General features: G+C 44.9%; 1 protein-coding gene across 1 annotated transcript in view; it reads right to left on the reverse strand.

Annotated features, from left to right (window-relative positions):
• Nucleotides 1–17,935: 17,935 nt before the first annotated feature.
• ARPC1B (actin related protein 2/3 complex subunit 1B) overlaps nucleotides 17,936–21,542 on the reverse strand; it is an 88,760-nt gene continuing 85,153 nt past the window's right edge. The window contains exon 10 of the mRNA XM_089691443.1: nucleotides 17,936–18,853. Coding sequence (XP_089547569.1) covers nucleotides 18,815–18,853 — 39 coding nt within the window. The 3' untranslated portion in view covers nucleotides 17,936–18,814. The remainder of the gene's footprint in view (nucleotides 18,854–21,542) is intronic.

A 21,542-nucleotide genomic window follows, 5' to 3' on the forward strand; every position in this document is an offset into this window, starting at 1 on the left:
AGGGTTCGAGCTTCTTCGGGCACCACGATTTGTTCCCCCTTCCATGGCAACCCTTCCATGTTTTGCAGTGAGATTCCAGGTGGGTTAGGGGCCCCCATGGATGCAACTTGTAGCTTGGACAAGAGCTCTGACTGTAAGAGCAGGAAGTTACCTGCTGATAGGATGGTATCAGGTTTAGGGACCTCCTTGGGGTCTTCAAACATTCGTGACAGAGCGTCGGGTTTTGAGTTCTTGGAGCCAGGCTGGTAAGTTATGTGAAATGAAAACCTTGAGAAAAACAGCGCCCATCTAGCTTTTCGTGGTCTAAGGCGCTTAGCTGTTCTGAGGTACTCCAAATTCTTGTGGTAGGTGTAGACCAGGACTGGATGCGGGGCTCCTTCCAGGAGATACCTCCACTTTTCTAGTGCGGCTTTAATCGCCAAGAGTTCCAGATCCCCAATATCGTAATTCCTCTCGGCCAGAGTGAGTTTCCTGGAGAATAAGGCCACCGGGTCTTTTACGCCTCCCCTTTGTGACAGGATCGCTCCCACTGCATTTTTGAATGCATCCACCTCCAGGATGTAGGGCTGGGATGCATCCGGGTGACTGAGGATGGGAGCAGCCATGAATAACTTTTTCAGGATCTCGAAGGCCACCTGTGCTTCAGGTGTCCACTGAAAATGCATCCCTGCTTTGGTAAGTTGCGTGATAGGTGCGACCAGGCCTGAGAAATTCTTAATGAATTTTCTATAAAAATTTGCAAAGCCGATAAAGTGCTGCACACCTTTCTCATCTGCTGGGACTGGCCATTCCAAAATTGCTGAGACTTTCTGAGGATCCATTGCAGTTCCTGAGGTGGAGATGATTAATCCCAAGAACTGAATACTGTCTTCCTCGAAACAACATTTCTCCACTTTGGCAAACAGTCCGTGCTGGCCAAGTCACTCCAATACATTCTTAATGTGACCACGATGTGCTTCCAGGGATGATGAAAAGATTAGGATGTCATCAAGGTAGACAATCACGAAGATGTCCAGATAATCCTTGAAGATGTCATTGACAAAATGTTGAAAGGTGGCTGGGGCATTGCACAACCCAAATGGCATCACTAGGTACTCCTAGTGCCCAAATCGGGTGCGGAAAGCTGTCTTCCACTCGTCCCCTTCCCGGATACGGACCAAGTTGTAGGCACCCCTGAGATCTAGCTTCGTAAAGACGGAGGCCACGTTCAGTCTCTGGAATAATTTGGGGACCAAGGGGAGCAGGTAGCGGTTTTTAACTGTGATTTTATTTAATTCCTGGTAGTCCACACAGGGTCTCAGCGACTGATGTTTCTTTTCAACAAAGAAAATTCCTGCACACGCGGGAGAAGTGGACGGACAGATAAATCCCTTTTTGAGGCTCTCCTCGATGTACTCCTTCAAGGCTCCTAACTCCCGTTCAGAGAGAGGGAAGATTTGGCCAAAAGGAATTTCAGAACCCGGTAGGAGGTCGATGGGGCAATCATATGCCCGATGTGGGGGAAGGATGTCTGCTCCCCATGGGCTGAACACTTTCAGATAGGAATGGTAGGCCGAAGGAATAGCCTGGGCTAATTCTTCCTCTGTGGTTACACAGCACAGAGACGGCGTGGCTCTGGGTGTCTTGAGGCAACAGTGTTCCTGGCAATAATGGGACGTAAACTGTATTGTACCCGTTTTCCAGTCAATGTGAGGGTCATGGGCTCGTAGCCAAGGAAGTCCCAGGATTACTGGAAACAGAGGGGACGCAATGGCGTCCAATCGGAGGAACTCCGGCTGTCGTAGTGTGGAGCGGCGGGGTCTCTCGATCGACTACTCCGGACTTTATCTGGGACCAGTCTGCCAGAAATATGTTCAGACCCTGCTCTTTGGTCTGCAATGGAATCTGATGATGAGCTGCAAAGCCAAGGTCGACGAAGCAGCTACAGGTTCCTGAATCAATAATGGCCATCACCGGTACGAGCCTTCCGGGAAGCTGGAAAGAGATGGGTACAAGTGAGTGGCGTTGTTGAGGCAAGGAGAAGACACAGTAGAAGCAACTGAAGCACACTTACGCATCTTCTCGGGACAAGAACGGACTATATGGCCAGCTGCTCCACAATATAAACATAAATTGTTCAGCCAGCGTCTCTGGCACTCTTCAAATGTAAGCGAGGGCCGCATTACTCCGATCTGCATTGGTTCAGCTTCTTCAGCCATTTCCTGACCTCGATTCCTGCTTGGGGAAGCAGGTTGGAGCGGAACCCGGGGTAACACCCATATTGGCCTGGGATGTGAAGTGGGCCTTTCTTGCCGGCGTTCCCGCAGCCTGCGGTCAATTTGAATGGCCACTCGAATTAAATCCTCCAGCGTGTCGGGTATACCAACTCTGGCCAATTCGTCCTTAAGTGGTTCAGACAAGCCCAGCCAAAATTGGTGACGCAAAGCTGCGTCGTTCCACTGTGTGTCAGCCGCATAATCTTCCGCCGCTCGGCGGCCTTGTTGCATTGTATGTAGAGTCGCCTTGGCCGAAGTGGCTCGCTGCGGGTCATCATACAGTTGTGACATTGCCTTAAAAAATGATGACACCAAATCTAAGTGTGAGTGCCGATCCTCCATCAGCCAATGAGCCCAGCCTTGAGGTTCCCCCTGCAACAGTGATATAACGAACCCCACTTTGACTGATTTGGAGGCAAAGGTTCGGGGTTGGAGGTCAAAGTAAAGCAGGCAGGAGTTCTGGAAAACCCTGAATTTCTTCCGATCCCCATTAAAACGCTCGGGCGTAGGTACTCGAGGTTCGGGTGGAGGGATGGTGAATACTGCTCTGGTGGAGGATTCTGTGGGGTCCTGGGCCACAGGTGCACCTGCCGTGGTGGATGGCATGGCTGCTGGTGCGGTTAGAGTCTGGATACGCCCCTCCAGGTTTGTGTACCCCTCTTGAAGTGTCTTCACTGTAAGTGCCGCCAGGTGTTGGCATATCTCATCCAGAGGTGAGGGGCCTCTTCCTGGCTCCATCATGGCCTTATGGTTCTGTCAGCAGCCGCCTGGCAGTAGCCTCTAGCGGCCCACTGGCCGGGATCTCTCAGGGCGCGGAGTGTAAGCCTCAGTCTGCTGGTTCACCAGAGCCCCTGATGGTGGGGATGGACTTGAAGCAGCCTGAAACAAGGTCAAGACCCCCGAGAAACACCAGCTGTGGTAGAGGCGGATGCCAATGGCGTGGAGCAGGTAAGAGCCAGATGTGAAGAGGTATGCGTGGTCAGACAGGCCCGGGGTTGGCAACAGCAGAGCAGACAGTACGGAGCAGTAGGCAGAAGAATAACGGGTCACGAGCTGGGTTCAGTAACAGGAGGTCAGGCAATCGGGATCAGGCAGACAATAGTCAGGACGAGCCAGAGGTCAGAGCAGGAGAAGACAGCAGTATCAGGAACAGGCTGGGTTGGCAGCAAGGTAATCAGGAACACAGGATCAAACAGGAACACAGGTACAGGGAACAAGACCATAAGGCGATTTGGAGATGCACAGGGCTGGTTTAAATAGGGCGCCCTGTGCCCTCATTGGTGCGGTCGCCGCCGCGATCTCCTAGGACTCAGTGCTCCCCGGCTAGGACGAGTCGGCGATCTGCACATTGCCCCCCTCTACGGGCAGCCTCTGGATGCCCAAGCGACAGCTCCTTTGTGGATGGTTGCGCTGAAACTCAAGGATTAATCTGGGAGCGTGGACATTCTGGGCTGGCTCCCATGAATTCTCCTCCGGCCCGTAGCCTTTCCATTTGATCAGGTATTGAACCTGACCTCCTCTCCTCCTGCAATCCAAGATTGCCTCTACCTCGAACTCTTCTGCACCGTCAATGTCCAAGGCTACTGGAGGGCTTGATCTGCGATCCGGGAATGGATCAGGAGTTGCAGGTTTTAACAGAGATACATGGAACACTTGGTGTATGCGGAAGGATTTAGGTAGTGCCAGTTCGAACAGTGCCAGGGAACAAGACCATAAGGCGATTTGGAGATGCACAGGGCTGGTTTAAATAGGGCGCCCTGTGCTCTCATTGGTGCGGCCGCGATCGCTAGTGCGCATGCGTGGCTGCCGCCGCGATCACCTAGGACTCAGTGTTCGCCGGCTAGGACGAGTCGGTGATCTGCGCATGCGTGCACGGCTGAGCGGCCGGGATCCCTGACACAGAGCTGCAAGGGAGGCCTCCTTCTGCACTTTTTACCACCAGATATGTTACAGAAACACACACATGAATTCTGCACTCTATACGTAATACATTCCTGAATCCTGCACTCTGTATGTAACGCACACCTAAATCCTGCACTCTGTATGTAACGCACTCCTGAATCCTGCACTCTGTATGTTACGCACTCCTGAATCCTGCACTCTGTAGAAAATGCACACTTGAATCCTGCACCCTGCGCATTCGTGAATCCTTCCCGCTTTGTGTAACGCACTCTTCCACAGTTTGTGCAAAACCATGGAAGCTTTTTATTCTTTTTTGTTAAATGATTGTGCTGGGGTTTGTGTCCGTGAGGCTGTTGCTTGTGGCACAGCAGTCAAAAAAAATTTATACTGTAGGTACAAGGAAGCCCAGGTTTTGTTTAAACATGACCCTTAGGCCCCTCTCACTATTAAGCATTTGCCGCAACTCGCTACGCAGGTCACTTTCTCCCTCAAGTTTCCCTTATTCACTTTACCAGAAGCATCAGAGAGCTACATGGACTCACGGAAATGCCCATTAATGTAATTTTTCACAAAGAAGAGCTTATTTTAAACCGTTCATCCCTAATGGTAGTCTTGGTTTTTACAAAACAAGGTTATTAATGTTCCTTTCTGCTCACAGACCCAAAATTAGAAGCTTTAAAAATCCAGAAAAGTTTTATGTTGAGTACACTAAATGTGAGATGTATCATTTGACAGTAAGTGGAGAATAGGTGGAGAATTTTTCATTTAAATTCAAGGCACTGAATGTAACTGTAACTAAAAAACCTCCAAACGTTGCTATGCAAAATTGATAGTTTTCTATTTGTTAAGCCTTTCATCTAAAGCAGAAACTACGACCCTGAAGGTTTATGGTGTACAGTAGAATTGTAGAGCAGTGACCGTGCCATTGCCAAGATTGCTTAGATGTGGTCAACCAGCACAGCTCCCTATGGATATAAAAGTACTGTATGACATGATCCCTGTCCATTATTTTTTAGTCTCCAAATTTTAATTACTCCTCTGTGACAGGCCTAAAATTTCATTGTCATATATTTAGGATTCTGCATATCACATTAAGTCCTAGTGGCAGTTGGGACTTTTAAACATCTATCTGATGTCAGAGACTTCTGACGTTCTCTTAACAAATGGCAGCTAATGTATTTATTTTATTCCCTGAACATCTTCATTTTCAGGCTATAAGGCCTTGGCATTGAGAGACTTGGAAATTGGCCGCTTGAAGGAGCTAGATGTTCCGAGCATGTAGCCTGCTTGTCTCACATCTGTGCCTCCTGATCGGACTGACCCTCCACCTGTCCCAGTGATGTCACTTCCACCGGTGTGCTCCAAGCTGGTTGTAGGTCTCTTCCTGTACAGACACTGCTGGATCGGCTTCACAGCACCATTACTCTACAGGATAGACTTCCATTGTATCTTCACACATCTCCAGCAGCCCAGCATACATCCCCCATGCCACCGGTGGTGCCTGCAGGACGTTGAGTAACAATCATCCCTCTCACACACAGATAAGCTTGTTTTTTTTATTACTCTTGTGAGTGTTTTTTATCCTTTGCCATTAAACACGGTTTTAATTACTGCACTAAGATGGGTGCCTCCTGTTTCTTTCCTTTTGTTCATGCATACAGAGCTGGCTTTGCTCCTAGGATAGCTGTCACTAATTTGCACTAATCTTTGGGCAGATTGCCCGAGAGACTTCCAAAAAGACTTTTCTGTTTATGGACATTATTCTTCATTCCACAGTGTTTTACATCATTGCTTTTCCTTGCATCACTCTATATACATTGTTTACCTCATCTCTGTGCACCAGAATTACCTTCTTACCAGAAGAAAGTTAACAAATGCACCTGCAATTAATTCTGAATAATTTTTAAGAGCACCTTAACCTCCCTGGCGGTATGATTATTTCAGATTTTTGGTGCTGAAAGCGGTACCATTATTTTGCATGGAAATATGTAGTTTTTTTATTGTAGGCTGTAATTTTTAGTAATAACTCACTGAAATCTGTCCGGACAAGAGTCTATTAAACATCCCGGGTATGATAAAATTTGAAACACAAAATCATAAATTATAATTTAATAAATAATCATAAAAAATAAAAAGATAATAATAATACATTTAATTCAATAATATAATCAAACCAAAAACACTGAAATTTGAAATATAGCGCCAAGTTCGCACATCACTGAGCAAAGTCGCAAAATTGTTTTCAGTGTCTGATGACGAATTTCTCCACAAATCATTATCACTCAATTCTGCAAGTGGTTCTGATTTACTATCGCTGTTCTCTAGCCGGTCTAAAACCGCTTTTGACCTAAAGGGACGCTTTTTGGACGCCATGGACTTTTCTAAGTTTCCAGGCAGAAAGAACAGTCAAAATGCAGACAGAGGACAGGACAAAGCACTAGGGACAAAATGTAGGTGAAATGGTTTGAAACAGCAATGTTTTACTATGTAAAATTCGTTTTGAAAAAAATTACAATTTTTTAAAATTTTCAAATTTCTCGCCGCCGGTGGTGCCCGTACGTCCCGACGTCACAGGGACCGGAACACAGAAGCCGAATGCCAGCATCAGCTGGAGGAGATGGCCAGGGACGCTGCAGGGGACACATTGCGGGAGCGAAGGACAAGGTAAGTGCTGGAGGTACTCCCTATGCAGCGCCGCATGGTAAGCCCGAGTGTAGCTTGGGGTTACCGCTTTTGGTACAGAAACTTTACCCCGAGCTACACTCGGGAATACTGCCAGGGAGGTTAAATTGATGTCTAAAGCACGCTGCATCTGTCCTCCAAAGCCTGCCAACATTGACCCTATAGAGGCCTATTTATAAAGCAGCAGGGTGTACTTAGCACGGCTATACCACAGACAAAAATCATTTTACACATTTATAAAGCACAGATGTGTGCTTTACAAAAATGGAAAATTGAATGACAGATACTTACTGTAATTTTCCTTTCCTGACGAAATCCATGGCAGCTCAGCTGGGTATGCCCTCCATCTCCCCATGCTTCCAAGACTGTAACTCATAAATGTGAGCCAACCTGCAGCCTTGGCATTCTGTAACTAGTCCTGCCAAGCTGGGTGGGAACTGTGCTGCCATGGAGCTGATCAGGAAAAGAAAAGTACAGTAAGTATCTGTCATTCAATTTTCTGTTTTCCCTGACGGCTTCATGTCAGCACAACTGACACAGGGGAGGGACAATGCTGCACACTCCCTAATTCTGGCTAAAAGCAGAAGCCAGGATGCCTCTGTCAAACTCAGCTGTCATTAAGGCTGCTTATACAGTGATTTATTTATTTATTACAGGTACTTATATAGCGCCATCAATTTACACAGCGCTTTACATATATTGGGTACATTCACATCAGTCCCTAACCCTCAAGGGGCATACAATCTAAGGTCCCTAACTCACATTCATACATACACATACTAGGGACAATTTAGACAGGATCCAATTAACCTACCAGCATGTCTTTGGAGGTGGGAGGAAACCAGAGTACCCAGAGGAAACCCACACAAGCACAGGGAAAACATGCAAACTCCATACAGGAGGCGCCATGGTCAGGAATCAAACCCATGACCCATTTACTGCAAGGCAGACATGCTAACCACTAAGCCACTGTGCCGCCCGTCATGAGCCATGAACGTATATACTAACACTCATGTATTTGCCTTGCAGATCGTCTCTGGGAACACTTAGCCTGCTGCCGCTCACAACGTTGAAACACTTCTAGTGGAGAGTGCTGTGATCCCCTGGCACAGGCAACCCTTCTACTTGTAGGCCTAGGAGATGAACATCACCAAAAGGCAACAATCTGTTGGAAGCCATGAAATTATTACACATTCCACTTGGAATAACAAACAGGTGCTCCAAATTCCTGATGTCACCTTGATGTTGCATTTTAAAGCTTGGCCCACATCCAATGGGCTAACTTCTTGGGTATTCTCCAAGAGAGATGTAGGAAGGACAACCTCTTGTGCGATATGGAAACTTAGGGCTACTTTAGGCACAAGTTCGAGCATTGGCATGAGCACCACCCTGCCTGGGAAGAATGTGAGAAAGGGTTCTTCAAACCTCATGGCTGCTAATTTTGACACTCTTCTGGCTAACATGATTGCCACCAGCTTTTAGAGAGAGGTACCACAGAGTGCAACTTTGATTGAAGGCATCTGATGCTAAAAAGACCAACACCAATGGAAGATCCCACTCCGGGAACAACAATCCTTTAGTACAGAGGTTTTAAACTCAATTTCATCGTGGGCCACATCAGCCTATGGTTGCCCTCAAATGGCCAGTTGTATCTATTAGACTAGATATCTGGAGCACCCCTCCCCCCCTTATATAAGATGTCAAGAGCCCCCCCCCACCACCACCAGACATCAAGAGTCCCCCAACCTCCCTTACATAATAGTGCACTCCCCTTACCTTGTGCTGCTTCCAGGAAGAAGCTGGGGACAGAGCTGGGAAGCAGAAAGTGCAGGGTCTGGAGGAGAACCAGAGGAGGCCTGGATTCAGCTGCCAGAGTCTGCTGAATGCTGAGACCAAGGGAGGTGGAGATGAGGGGGTGCTGTGGCTGCACAGAGAGGAGAGGGGTCTGTAGGAGTAGGTCTGTCCTCCTCTCTGCTTTGAACTGCTGAGACAAGGTGGGGGCAGAGACAAGGGGGTGTCACAGCTAAAGGGGAGGTGTGAGGGCCACATGAAATGGCCTGGAGGGCCGGATTTGGCCCATGGGCCTTGTGTTTGACATATGTGTCTTAGGAGGTGACAACCAAGTTGCAACTTGAAGAACTGTGTAATTAAAGTGTTGGATGCCCACTGTATGACAGTGTAAGCAGAGATAGCAGCATTGCGGGCCCTTAGCATACTTACGCATAATCCTAAATCAAGCCCCATCAGCAGAAACTCCAGAACATGATGGACTTGTGAAGAGCCCAGTGGAAAAATCTTGATCAGTAGCAATCCTGTGAACTTATACCATAGTCTACCATACGCGCTGCTAGTACTGCCCTTCCTTCCCTTAACAAGAGAATTCACAACCTTTACAGAGCACCCAAGGTCTATGACGTTCTGTCTCTCAAGACCCAAGCCATCAGCTTAAGTCTATCCAATGCTGGATGATGAATGGGACTTTGAAGATGAAGATTCAATCATACTGGCAGAGGTAGTGGATTCTTGAGACTCAGGAGGTGCAGAGGGTTGCAAAGGCCCCTTCTGCCAAATCTAGGATCACCGCCAGAACTGTCACTTACTTCCATTACAGCATCCGCAGGAAGCTGAGAATCGAAGGGAGAGGCAGGAAGATATAAGCTGTCTTGAAGATCCACTCTGTGATCAGCCCATCCACCCTGATTGCCTGCGGATGCAGGACGCTGGAATAGAACTTTGGCAACTTGGTGTTGACTGGGGATGTGAACTGGGGAGGCTAGGAACAGGTGTATGAGAGCTACCACCTCCTGTGAATCATCCTTCTGAGCTGCAGCCTCCAGCCTCAAAGGTTTCTGTAAACCTGCAGTCCTCAGTAAGCATAAGAAAAGACTCTAGTAGAAATTACAAAGCTCTTAGTTCTCGAAAGACTTGTGGCAGGTGGGACCATTCATTGTCATTCAGGGTTGTCTGGGACAAATAGACCAGATGGATCCACTAAGACGGAGGTTTAAATGAGAACCAACTGCGGTGTAATAAAGTTAAACAGCTTTATTGAGCTCAATATAGGTAATAAGGCCAAATGGCCAACAATCCTCCATTCACCAATAAAATAAGGTAACATAACATTATCTCTTTAAAACCCAAGCCCGGGCCACGCTCATGCACTCACAAACAAGCATCCGTCTATAAAGCGCATAATACAGTGAAACAATAATCTCCAGGGCAAAACTCAGTGGGTGTCAAAACCATAGCAAGGGACTGTAATGGGCTACCCAGTCAACAGACACATAAAGGTAATGTTAGTGACTGGATTCTCTTGTGTCCTAACGAAGCTCACGGTCACGTGGGCGAAACACGTTGACGTAGGCAGCGTCAGCCAGTCCCGGGCCACACCCTCACTGGCGGTGATGTCTGTACCTGCCCAACGCTGAGATTGTGGATGGCGGTTACTTCCACACTACCTCTGCTCAATAACCTATGATTGCCACTCTGAGCGTTATCAACAAGAGGACATTTCATCTGACCTGGCTGGTATTTGGAGGCCCCCAACCTTCAGCTTAGTCCAGAAAGATACTCTATCTCACTCTGCTATATTCCCCAAGTGGAGGTCTGAGCACTATAGAGAAGAACAACAACTGTGTGTGGAGTGGTGAGAGTCTGCAGACACAGTTTATCTGGCGGTTGCAGTAAACTAACATTATTTCAACTTGATGGCTACTGGCCTCACCCACAAGGAATGTATTAATCTATACTTGTTACATGAACTGCCATTAGCCTTCTGATGATTCCACTACTGTGTGTGCCCCTTAAGTCTGTTTAATTCTGTGCAGGCATCCTTTGGATACATATGAGCTATCTAATTAGCTCATCCATTACATGATACGCTCAATCAGTGAGCTCTCTATACCTGCCTTCTCTCAGTTTACAACTATATTCTCTACAGGGGTATACCTACAGTATATTGCAGAAGTTTGCAGTTCTGGACTTGGACTTCCTTTATTACCCGAATAAGGTTTCCAGCTTTGTTCCAATTACTCAGATGTGCTTTTGCATGTCAGAATTCATGACATAAGTTGATTATACTGATATTTGCATAGTGGACCTAATCTCTAGAGTCCAGTCACTAACATAACCTTTATGTGTTTGTTGACTGGATAGCCCATTACAGTTCAATACTATGGTTTTGGCACCCACTGAGTGTGGCCCTGGAGATTATTGATTCATTGTATTATGCTTCTTATAGATGGATGGTTGTTGATAGTGTTTGTGAGTGCATGAGCATGGCCTGGGCTTGGGTTTTAGGGAGATAACGTTATCTTACCTTATTTTAATGGTGAATGGAGGTTTGTTGGCAATTTGGCCTTATTACCTATATTGATCTCAATAAAGCTGTTTAACTTTATTACACAGCAGTTGGTTCTCTTTTAAACCTCTGCCCTAAGGGATCCGTCTGGTCTCCTAACCAATTTTTGGTCTGTGTTTGGTTTTCAAAGACCCCACCATATTAAAATTATGGTGAGTCAGTGATTTAATCTGATGCTTTGAGATCTGTTTCCCCATTAGTGAGAGGTATACTTGTTTGTATCTGTTTTAATTATTTGTCTGGAACAAATAGTTCGCCTAAAGATTCTTCTGACCGTGCACACAGGTTGTAGATAGCTGCAGAAGACTGACTTTAGCTGACTCTAGAATCAGAGAAACCTCCTTCAAGAGGGAGAGACTGTGAGTGTTTCCGAATGTAGGCCACAGTCATTGTGTTGTCTAACTTCATCAGGACAGACCCACCCCAGATGAGGTGATCGAAGGCTAGGAGAGCCTGAAATGCTGCTCTCAACTTCAGGATGTTGGATACCATCTTGGACCTTTGAAAAAGGCCACTGGTCCTGAACCCATTGCTCCAGAAATAGGGCTTCCCAAATACTGTGCTGGTGTCTCAATGCACCAGCAGCCACTAGGTCATCAGAAGGGAAACCAATTGCAGAAGATTCCAACCACATGTTTAGTCTCGCTTTCATACAGGGCATAATCCATATCTTCTGACCTAGGCCCCCTGACCGCCATTGGTCCAGAAACCTGACTTGATAGGGGGCGAGAGTTCAACTGAGCTTACCTGACCCGCTAGAGCTAGGCTATTTCTGTGGCCTAATCTGAGACTTGAAGGTTGAAAGATTTCCCAAATATGGTCTGAAATGCTTGCCTTGAGAGACCACATGTCTGAGACCAAAGCTGCACCTATGTCCAAAGAGGAGCAACCAAGTGTCTATAAGACATGTATTGCTTTGAAAATTCCCAAAATACCAGAAAGCATCCTGCCATGTCTCTTCATTGATTTCTTGGATTATGTGATGGCTTTCCAGTTTTTCCTGGACTCCCAGCCAGAAATGCAAAAGTCAACCTCTCTGGAGTGAGTGTGGAAACAGACTGCTGAACTTTGGTCTCCTTTAACTTTACGGATGTTTATCTTGAGGCAGGAAGCCAGACTGTCTGCTGTTAATTTAGGCTTCACCTCCTAAGATCAAAAACAACACAGTGATTGAGTATGTCATTGAAGACCACAGCATCTCCTAATATTAAGGTCACGTATCTGGCCAATTCAATAAGGGACACACCGACCAAGGGGGTGATTCCAAACAATGGATACTTTCCTGTACAAAATGGCATAATTTTGGCATCCTGCTGTGACAATATGCTCCAATCTTCTAGAATGAGCACTTGATCCAGTCACCATAAGGGAATTGTTAAGCAGCCCTCTGGAGGCACTTGAAATACTTCCACAGCTTTGCTACTATTTAAAGGCATTTCACCAACCTTACAAAATGTGGGATTGAAAACCTGGGCAAAGGTCGTTCTCATCTTCTTGTATAGAAGAGACTGCAGAGGATTGATTGGCTTGAGAAGGCTCTGAAACCACTTCCAAGATGGCTGCTCCGTGATTTCCGGTCCAACAACTGACGTCACGTCTGACGAATTTTGTCAATTCCAACGTTCTCAAAGACGGAAGTGATGAAACGCGTCAGAACATGACGTTGACCGTTGGACCGGAAATCACGGAGCGGTCATCTTGGAAGTGGTTTTGAGGTAACAAACGTTGTTGCAACTTTGGAGATGAGATGTGCATTACATGCTGGCTGTTTGCAAGCGCTTTTTATTTTTAATAAATGGTTGAATTTTAAAGATACTGCACTGAATATCTTCTAATGCATGATATGATGTCATTTGGAAACCGGGAATATTACTGTTTGAGAGGAACCATTTGTATCTTATACTCGTGGATCAAAGCTGTCTGGTAAGGTGCATGGTTTGTGAGGTGGTGGAGTGTTCACCCACGCAGCACTGGTGGTCACGTTTGAGGAGTGAGGAGAGCACTGGTGCAAATAGTTGAAGGATTTGGAAGATACTGCACTATAATTTACTTTTTTCGAAGGTACATCGTATAAGACGGGGAGGATGAGATAAGAGGTTGAAGTTTGGAGGAGACTATTGGAGGAATATATCACAAGGCCTTTTTCAAGTTTATTCAGGTTAAGAGTAAGGATTACAGACACATAAAAGTGGACACATGGTGGAATGATTTAGCACATTTTTTCATGGATTTTGTGAGTGTATTTCCTATGATTTATGCAAATATATTAAGGATAATACACTACGTGCGTTTTTCTTTTCTTTCTTTTGAGGATGACATTTGGAGGATGAAGTATCAATCACATATGTAGGAAGATTATTAAATAAGAAAAAAGTATATCTTTATCACATTAGGGGCTACTGTGATTATATGGACGCTGGGAAACACTTGATTTTTGGTTTGGACTTTCCGGGGAGAAAGTTATATTCTGGCATCTAGGGGTTATTATATAATATATCATATATCCACACGTGTTGTGTATAGGAGACACTGAATTTGTATTATTAATAGGGGCGGACTGACAACTCATGGGGCCCCCGGGCAATAGGGGATCATTGGGCCCCTGTGTCCTTGCCCAAACTCAAAAAAGCCTATGAAAAAGGTTCCAGGGGCATCTCACGGGGCCCCCTACTGACCCCGGGCACTCAGGCACTGCCCGAGTTTCCAAATGGTCAGTCCACCCCTGGTTATTAACAATACAATGCAGTAGAAAATAGCTTGCTTGGTAACAAACCCTAAAGGTTGGTAATAAACCCTACTGCTAGAGGGAGGCTGATACTGCAGCTTTCAACCACTGCCCTGAGATTTCACCAGATGGTTAATGGACCAAACCTTGCCCTGCAAGGGAGCAAGACATGATGAAAATGTATTTTTCAGAAGAGCAACCAACAGGTAGGAATCTGCAACAGAATTACAATATTCTGCAATGTACACAAACCACCCAAGGGAATTGTTGACATCATAAAAGCATTTTTGTTTTGTTTTTGTGGCAAAGAAACCAGAGAGCACAAAAAAGTATAAAGGGATGTCCTATAATCCAACAGGCAAGAGCTGGCTACAGTAATCTACCATCTTCTCTGGAAATGTTGGTCTTTTGAGGGGGCTGGCATAATAGCATAACTGTAAAGCAAACATGAGAAGCCACCAACGGGTTAATGCCATATGTGAACAGACAAAGTATTACTTTGTGCACCTGTTATGCAGAGTACTATGTGTGGGGAGCTTAGGGTAGGCACAGCGGCTTTAGGGAAAGCACAACAATACCTAGCAGCTTTCATTTGGATACAAAGCATTTTTAGATTTAGCTTACCCAACCTCTGTCGTCTGACTGTAAACACTGCCTAGGGAAGACTCTCTTGACACCGCTGTCCACTTCACATGGACTCAGCAGACCCCCAGACAAGGCTGTTAGTTGTGAAAAAAGCCCCCCCGAGGAGCAGCAGTGGGGCTCCCTGGATAATGGGTCATATGGCCGGTACGCCAGGGATTGCGTCCAACCTAGACCCACACACATGGATGGACGGCCAGTCTTTTAGACCAGCCAGGTAGAGGAGCATGCCTAGGTCCTGAACATAGAAGGAAAAAAAGAGGAACGCCGAGGCTGCAGGTTGGCTATAATTTATGAGTTAAGGTCCTGGAAACATAGGGGAGTGGGGCCCATACCCAGCTATGCTGCCATGGAGCCATCAGGGATAGTGTTTTTACTTCCTTCTGGAGTCTGATGTGAAAGTGAAACCCCATTCATTCTAATGAATTCATGGAGAGCCTGGAAGGTAAAACCAAAAACCTGTCACATGACTTTGACAGGTCATGTGGTAGGGCTCCCCTCCTATGCTATCTACAGTGTTATGCATTTTGAGTACTACCAACCCCTTCCCAGCTCCCTGGTGACCCTTTAAATAGTTCACAAAGTCCAGGGGTGGGAAGGAGAGGCAATCATGTGACTACTGTCACATGATCGGAAGCCAGCCCTGCCCAGTGACGCATATGTGTGGTGTGTGGGCGTTAAAGCCCACCCTTTTGCCCTTGCACATATGTGTCAGGCAGTCACAAAGGGGTTAATTGAATGTAAAATTCGCAGTATTTATTGCAAAGTCCTGTGAAGAGCAGATACCACACTTCCCAAAAGGCTGAGCACATAATTACCACAGCAGTTGTATGAAAAAGCAGTACACTTTTTAATTTTTTATAACAGTTTTACTTAAAATGTATTCATTTTTTGTTTACATATGTAAACATTTGTCAAGAAAAGCTCAGTACAATGTTTTATAAAAATGCATATGGTTCTAAGCGCACAAGCTTTGCATGGCTGCATAACATACATTTTTTTCCTAATGCCACTAGCAGTTGACTTATTCCTGATTTGTTGCTAAGAGTTGAAGCTAATTGTCCAGTGCAGTTTTTTCCTCTTTTAAAAAAAGATAATCCACACAAGTTGGTTATCCATAGCAAAAATCAGACATTTGCCTCCACTTTGTACATCAACGCAGACTAAAACCTCTCACATTCCAATGACACATATGTTATTTGTGCAGTATTAACCACTTTAGGACAAGAATATTTTTTCAACATTACATCAATTAAATTCTGTAAAATATCCATCTGAATCTGAGATTTGCTTTTACAAAAAGTTGAGCTCTCTGTCATAAAGAATATTCAATATGTTCAAAAAATAAGCCCTTATTCTGCAATATATGTTGTTCTAATATATACTGTATGTGTATATATATATATATATATATCCTGTATATTATACAGAATGGGTTTATTTGCTCACAAACCTTTTATTTAGCAGTTTGCAAATAGTCATGTTTGCATCTATGTCCAGCTTTTTCTCCTCTAATGGTTCCCAATACAAAGGTTTGTAGCATAGTGCCATCCTGGACCACATTGCACACAACAAAATGCAGCTGGTTCACATCTGCGAGCTATGGTAAGTTTAAACGCATGGGGAGTGTCATGCGCTGCCTAGGTTAATGCTGTAGTGGGTCTGGGAACGAATGTAAATCGCATGCATTCCCCCTACAGTGTGAACCTAAGTGTGCTAGAGCTTATTCAGATGGGTGGCTAGACTGCCGTGTTCAGATGCGGCTAAACTCAGCATCTGGACACAGCAACAATCTGTGCTATGACCGCATACAAACTACAGGTGAAACTCGAAAAATTAGAATATCGTGCAAAAGTTCATTTATTTCAGTAATGCAACTTAAAAGGTGAAACTAATATATGAGATAGACTCATTACATGCAAAACAAGATAGATCAAGCCATGTTTGTCATAATTGTGATGATTATGGCTTACAGCTCATGAAAACCCCAAACCCACTATCTCAGAAAATTAGAATATTACATGCAATCAATAAAACAAGGATTGTACATAGAACAATATCGGACCTCTGAAAAGTATAAGCATGTATATGTACTCAGTACTTGGTTTGGGCCCCTTTTGCAGCAATTACTGCCTCAATGTGGTGTGGCATGGAAGCTATCAGCCTGTGGCACTGCTGAGGTGTTATGGATGACCAGGATGCTTCAACAGCGGCCTTCAGCTCTTCTGCATTGTTTGGTCTCATGTCTCTCATCTTTCTCTTGGCAATGCCCCAGAGATTCTCTATGGGGTTCAGGCGAGTTTGCTGGCCAATCAAGCACAGTAATCCCACGTTCATTGAACCAGGTTTTGGTGCTTTTGGCAGTGTGGGCAGGTGCCAAGTCCTGCTGGAAAATGAAGTCAGCATCCCCATAAAGCTCGTCTGCGAAAGGAAGCATGAAGTGCTCCAAAATCTCCTGGTAGATGGCTGCGTTGACCCTGGACTTAATGAAGCACAGTGGACCAACACCAGCAGATGACATGGCTCCTCAAATCAACACAGACTGTGGAGACTTCACACTGGACTTCAAGCATCTTGCAGTGTGTGCCTCTCCATTCTTCCTCCATACTCTGGGTCCTTGGTTTCCAAATGAGATGCAAAAGTTGCTCTCATCAGAAAAGAGGACTTTGGACCACTGAGCAACAGACCAGGTCTGCTTTTCTTTAGCCCAAGTAAGACGCTTCTGACGTATTTTGTTGCTCAGGAGTGGCTTGACAAGAGGAATACGACATTTGAAGCCCATGTCTAGGATCCGTCTGTGTTTGGTGGCTCTTGATGCACTGACTCCAGCCTCAGTCCACTCCTTGTAAAAGTCCCCAACACTTTTGAATTGCCTTTTCCTGACAATCCTCTCCAGGCTGCGGTCATCCCTGCTGCTTGTGCACCTTTTTCTTCCACACTTTTCTCTTCCACATAACTTTCTATTAATGTGCTTTGATACAGCACTTTGGGAACTTCCAACTTCTTTTGCAATTACCTTTTGAGGCTTTCCCTCCTGGAGGGTGTCAGTGATGGTTTTCTGCACAACTGTCAGGTCAGCAGTCTTTCCCATGATTGTGATTCCTACTGAACCAGACTGAGAGACCATTTAAAGGCTCAGGAACCCTTTCCAGGTGTTATGGCTTAATTAGCTGACTAGAGTGAGACACTTTGAGCCTAGAATATTGCACCTTTTCACAATATTCTAATTTTCTGAGATTGTGGATTTGGGGTTTTCATGAGCTGTAAGCCATAATCATCACAATTATGACAAATCACGGCTTGAACTATCTTGCTTTGCATGTAATGAGTCTATCTCATATATTAGTTTCACCTTTTAAGTTGCATTACTGAAATAAATGAACTTTTGCACGATATTCTAATTTTTCTAGTTTCATCCGTAGATCTGGTTATCTGTGTCCAGTATGTATATAGCCAGAAACACCAGCCATAGACGCAAAGTGTCTTTGCTCATGTTGTTGTCAGAGGCTCTAATCTCATGAATGGTTTCATGTGAACAGCGGCAGGACCAGCCAATGTTTATACAGGGCACAAATCTGGCCATGGCTGTTCACACACAACGGCTTGTTTCTCTCCTGTAAAGGATCACAAATTCTGGATGGCGTCTTCCTCTCTGAACAAGCCCTTAGGGTTCCATTCAGAATGCCTCTTCTTTTTATCACGCATTAACACAATGCAGCGGTGTGAACAGATTCTTCATAGTGGAACTAAACACAGCCTTTGCAGTTGAAGATGGTGACATCTTAGCATCTAGGTTTGTGGTTGCCATGATGCTGCACGCTATCAGTTATGACACAAGCCATTTGAAGGCTTGAAAATTCAGGTTGATAGCTGGCAAATGCACACTAGCAACTGTGAGATTTATCACCGAAGGCATTCCATGAATGCAACTGTTGTGGAGAATAGGTAAATCTGTGGGTTTCATTCCGCTTTGAACAGCAGTAATAGTGATTACCATTTCACACATTTGCTAGGCCCCAGGTGGCAAAAGCAGCCCCGAATGGATATCACTAATGTGATTGTGTCTATACAGCACAACAACACTGTCCAACATGGGACAGGATATTTATACTCAAATGTCCTTAAGTGGTTGATAGATCAAAAAACATACGCATTACATTACACTGGCCAAAATGAAGCACTGCATATAGAGATAGATTGAAATGCCAAAGGATATTCTCTTATGCATTGTTTTATTTCTTGTCTTGATCACTTTATTTTCAAACCTTTCATTGCAGATTCCAGACTCTAAAAAAAAGAGAAAATGACACTGTTACAAACTTTTGTTGAAAAGCAAACTTTTCAACTTTTTAAATTTGATAGCAGTACAGTGATTGATAGCACAGACTTTTTTTTCTCAAGACTTGCAGTGGTGTTGCAGGTTTTTAATGCTACAAAATTGGATTCTTCTGCCCTCAAACATTTGATTTGGCCCCTCACTATGGCTGACTAAGGTAAACTCAGGCACATCAGTTCTGCATAGAGTTGGGAAGTGTTAAAAGCTAGGTTAAGTTTTCATTCCTGTTTCCCAGAGGTGGGGGGTCAGAAACAAATATAATGGTCATACTTCACATACATTTCATTTGCAGACACATTCAAAGGCCCTATTCCCATCTGAGCAACTCGGAATTGCAGGGAGAATCATGTGATTCTGCCTGCATTTCCAAATCACGCTAAAAATGCACCAAAACATGCAATGTTTGTGCCATTGGGTGCCATTCATTGTTAATGGCACACAAACCATGCTAAAGAAATTATCATTCTGTTGCACAAAAAAGCATCTGAAAAATGCGTAAAAACATGCCATTCACAAATGAACCAAAGTTCATTACAAAAAAGGGTTTAGGAGGTACTTTGGCGTGTTTTTGGAGTTGAGTGGCAGCCCATTGAGGTTGTTGCTCCAAAAATGCACATAAAAAGAGCAAAAAAAAAAAAGCAACACTTCTGCATCACTTAAAGCAGAACGCCAGGCAAAAACTTATGTACATGTCCTTGTTGATTTCCCACCTTCACTGAGTATGTCATACATCTTCTGGTTCACTCAGTAGTTGCTCTGAAATATCCTACTCATTTTCAAATCAAATCAAAACATTAATTCTCGTTGGTTTCCTGTTTTTAAGACCTGTGGCTGCTATGCCTCCTGTTCCCCCAGCCACTGGTCTTGGCACATCCCTTCTGTAGTTCTTTCTCCAGCAAGCAGTGATTTAATTCAGCCCCACTTACAGTGGTGGTCACATTGAGTCTCCCAGACACATTCAACATGTACAGGATTAATGTACATGCCCACATTTACTAAAATTCCCTGTGGTTGATGGGAACTGTAGTTTCCTTTTACTGCAGTGAGAGAGGAGAGGATATGATGTAATCCCTGTTGTTACACCTCATCCTTGGCAGAACAGATACTGTTATCTTATGAATTACAGAGATGAAGTCATGACTTTTCTCCTAAATGGTAAGGATTTTCAAAACATTATTAACTATTTAGTGTTTTGGGTAGGGAGGTGTACTAACAGGTGTTTTTTTTGCCTTTTCCCAGAATTCTTCTTTAACTCACACATGTTGCAATCTGACTGTGCAATCTACTTTATTTACATACACATGACTCATTACTTGTCTACCTGCAGATACACTCACACTCAGTAGGTGTGTAGACACTGACTGAGTTGTGTCTGTCTGTTTTAATTCCATGTAATTTGTTCTGCCATTGTAAAGAGAGTGAGGCTATGTTTATAATAGTCCACAGGGTACAATTCACAGCCGCAGTGTGTTACAGTAGGTGTGTTTCAGTGCATCACCCGGATTATTTTTTCTTTTTATCTTTTTTGAAGTTCACTTAGTTACAACACTTTATTCATGTCCCTGCAGCATGGTGCATTGTTCTGCAGTGCAGTGACATGTGGTTCCATCCAGTGAACTGTGAAAATGTTCTTCCATGCTGCACTGCACTGCACATCACACCAGCATTGCGGTGTGAAAGGAGCACATACAAATAGTTTGTTATCTATGTGCCCTAATGGTGATTTGCACTTAGACTGTGTGAAAAAACATAGGTAACCTCACATTGTGTGAATGAGCCCATATACTAACCCTCTCTCCACCTAAAGGCTAATAGTCTAGGGCAGTGGTGGGCAACCTTTTTTTTCAACTGAGCCAAATCTCGCCAAAACCACGATTGAAATTTATTTTGAGAGCCACATTTTTAAAACTGAAAATTCATCCCCCATATAGTAATTCATCCCCCATAGTAATTCATCCCCCATATAGTAATTCATCCCCCATATAGTAATTCATCCCCCATAGTAATTCATCCCCCATATAGTAATTCATCCCCCATATAGTAATTCATCCCCCATATAGTAATTCATCCCCCATAGTAATTCATCCCCCATAGTAATTAATCCCCCATATAGTAATTCATCCCCCATATAGTAATTCATCCCCCATATAGTAATTCATCCCCCCTATAGTAATTCATTCCCCATATTGTGTCAATTCACTTACCTTTGCTCTGCGCGTTCCTCTCGCCGTTTTCCCGCGCCGTTCCGGTCTTCAGGGCGGACTGTGAGAGGAGAGGAGTTCGTCACGCTGCCCCGCCTACATCCTGACAGCCAATGTTTGCCACGCTCCGCGGGCCGGATTAAAAGGTCCTCCGGGCCGTATACGGCCCGCGGGCCGTAGTTTGCCCATTGCTGAGCTAGCTGCAGAGTCCTGACTTTTGGGGCGGCCGCCCGAGAAGAGGGAGGGGAGCGAGCGCCCGGCACACAGAAGAGCCGCATTAGAGTGTGTAAAGAGCCGCATGTGGCTCGCGAGCCGCGGCTTGCCGACCACTGGTCTAGGACCACCTCCACTCCCAAGTGCTTAACCTTTGTACCACAATAGCAAGATCATACTATATGTCATAACCACAAAAGACAGGCCAGGGTTCAGAGACCAGAAG

This window comes from Staurois parvus, unplaced genomic scaffold (genome assembly GCF_062004578.1).
Source record: "Staurois parvus isolate SC_StPar_1 unplaced genomic scaffold, SC_StPar_1.0 ptg000022l, whole genome shotgun sequence".
NCBI classification, from domain to species: Eukaryota; Metazoa; Chordata; class Amphibia; order Anura; family Ranidae; genus Staurois; species Staurois parvus.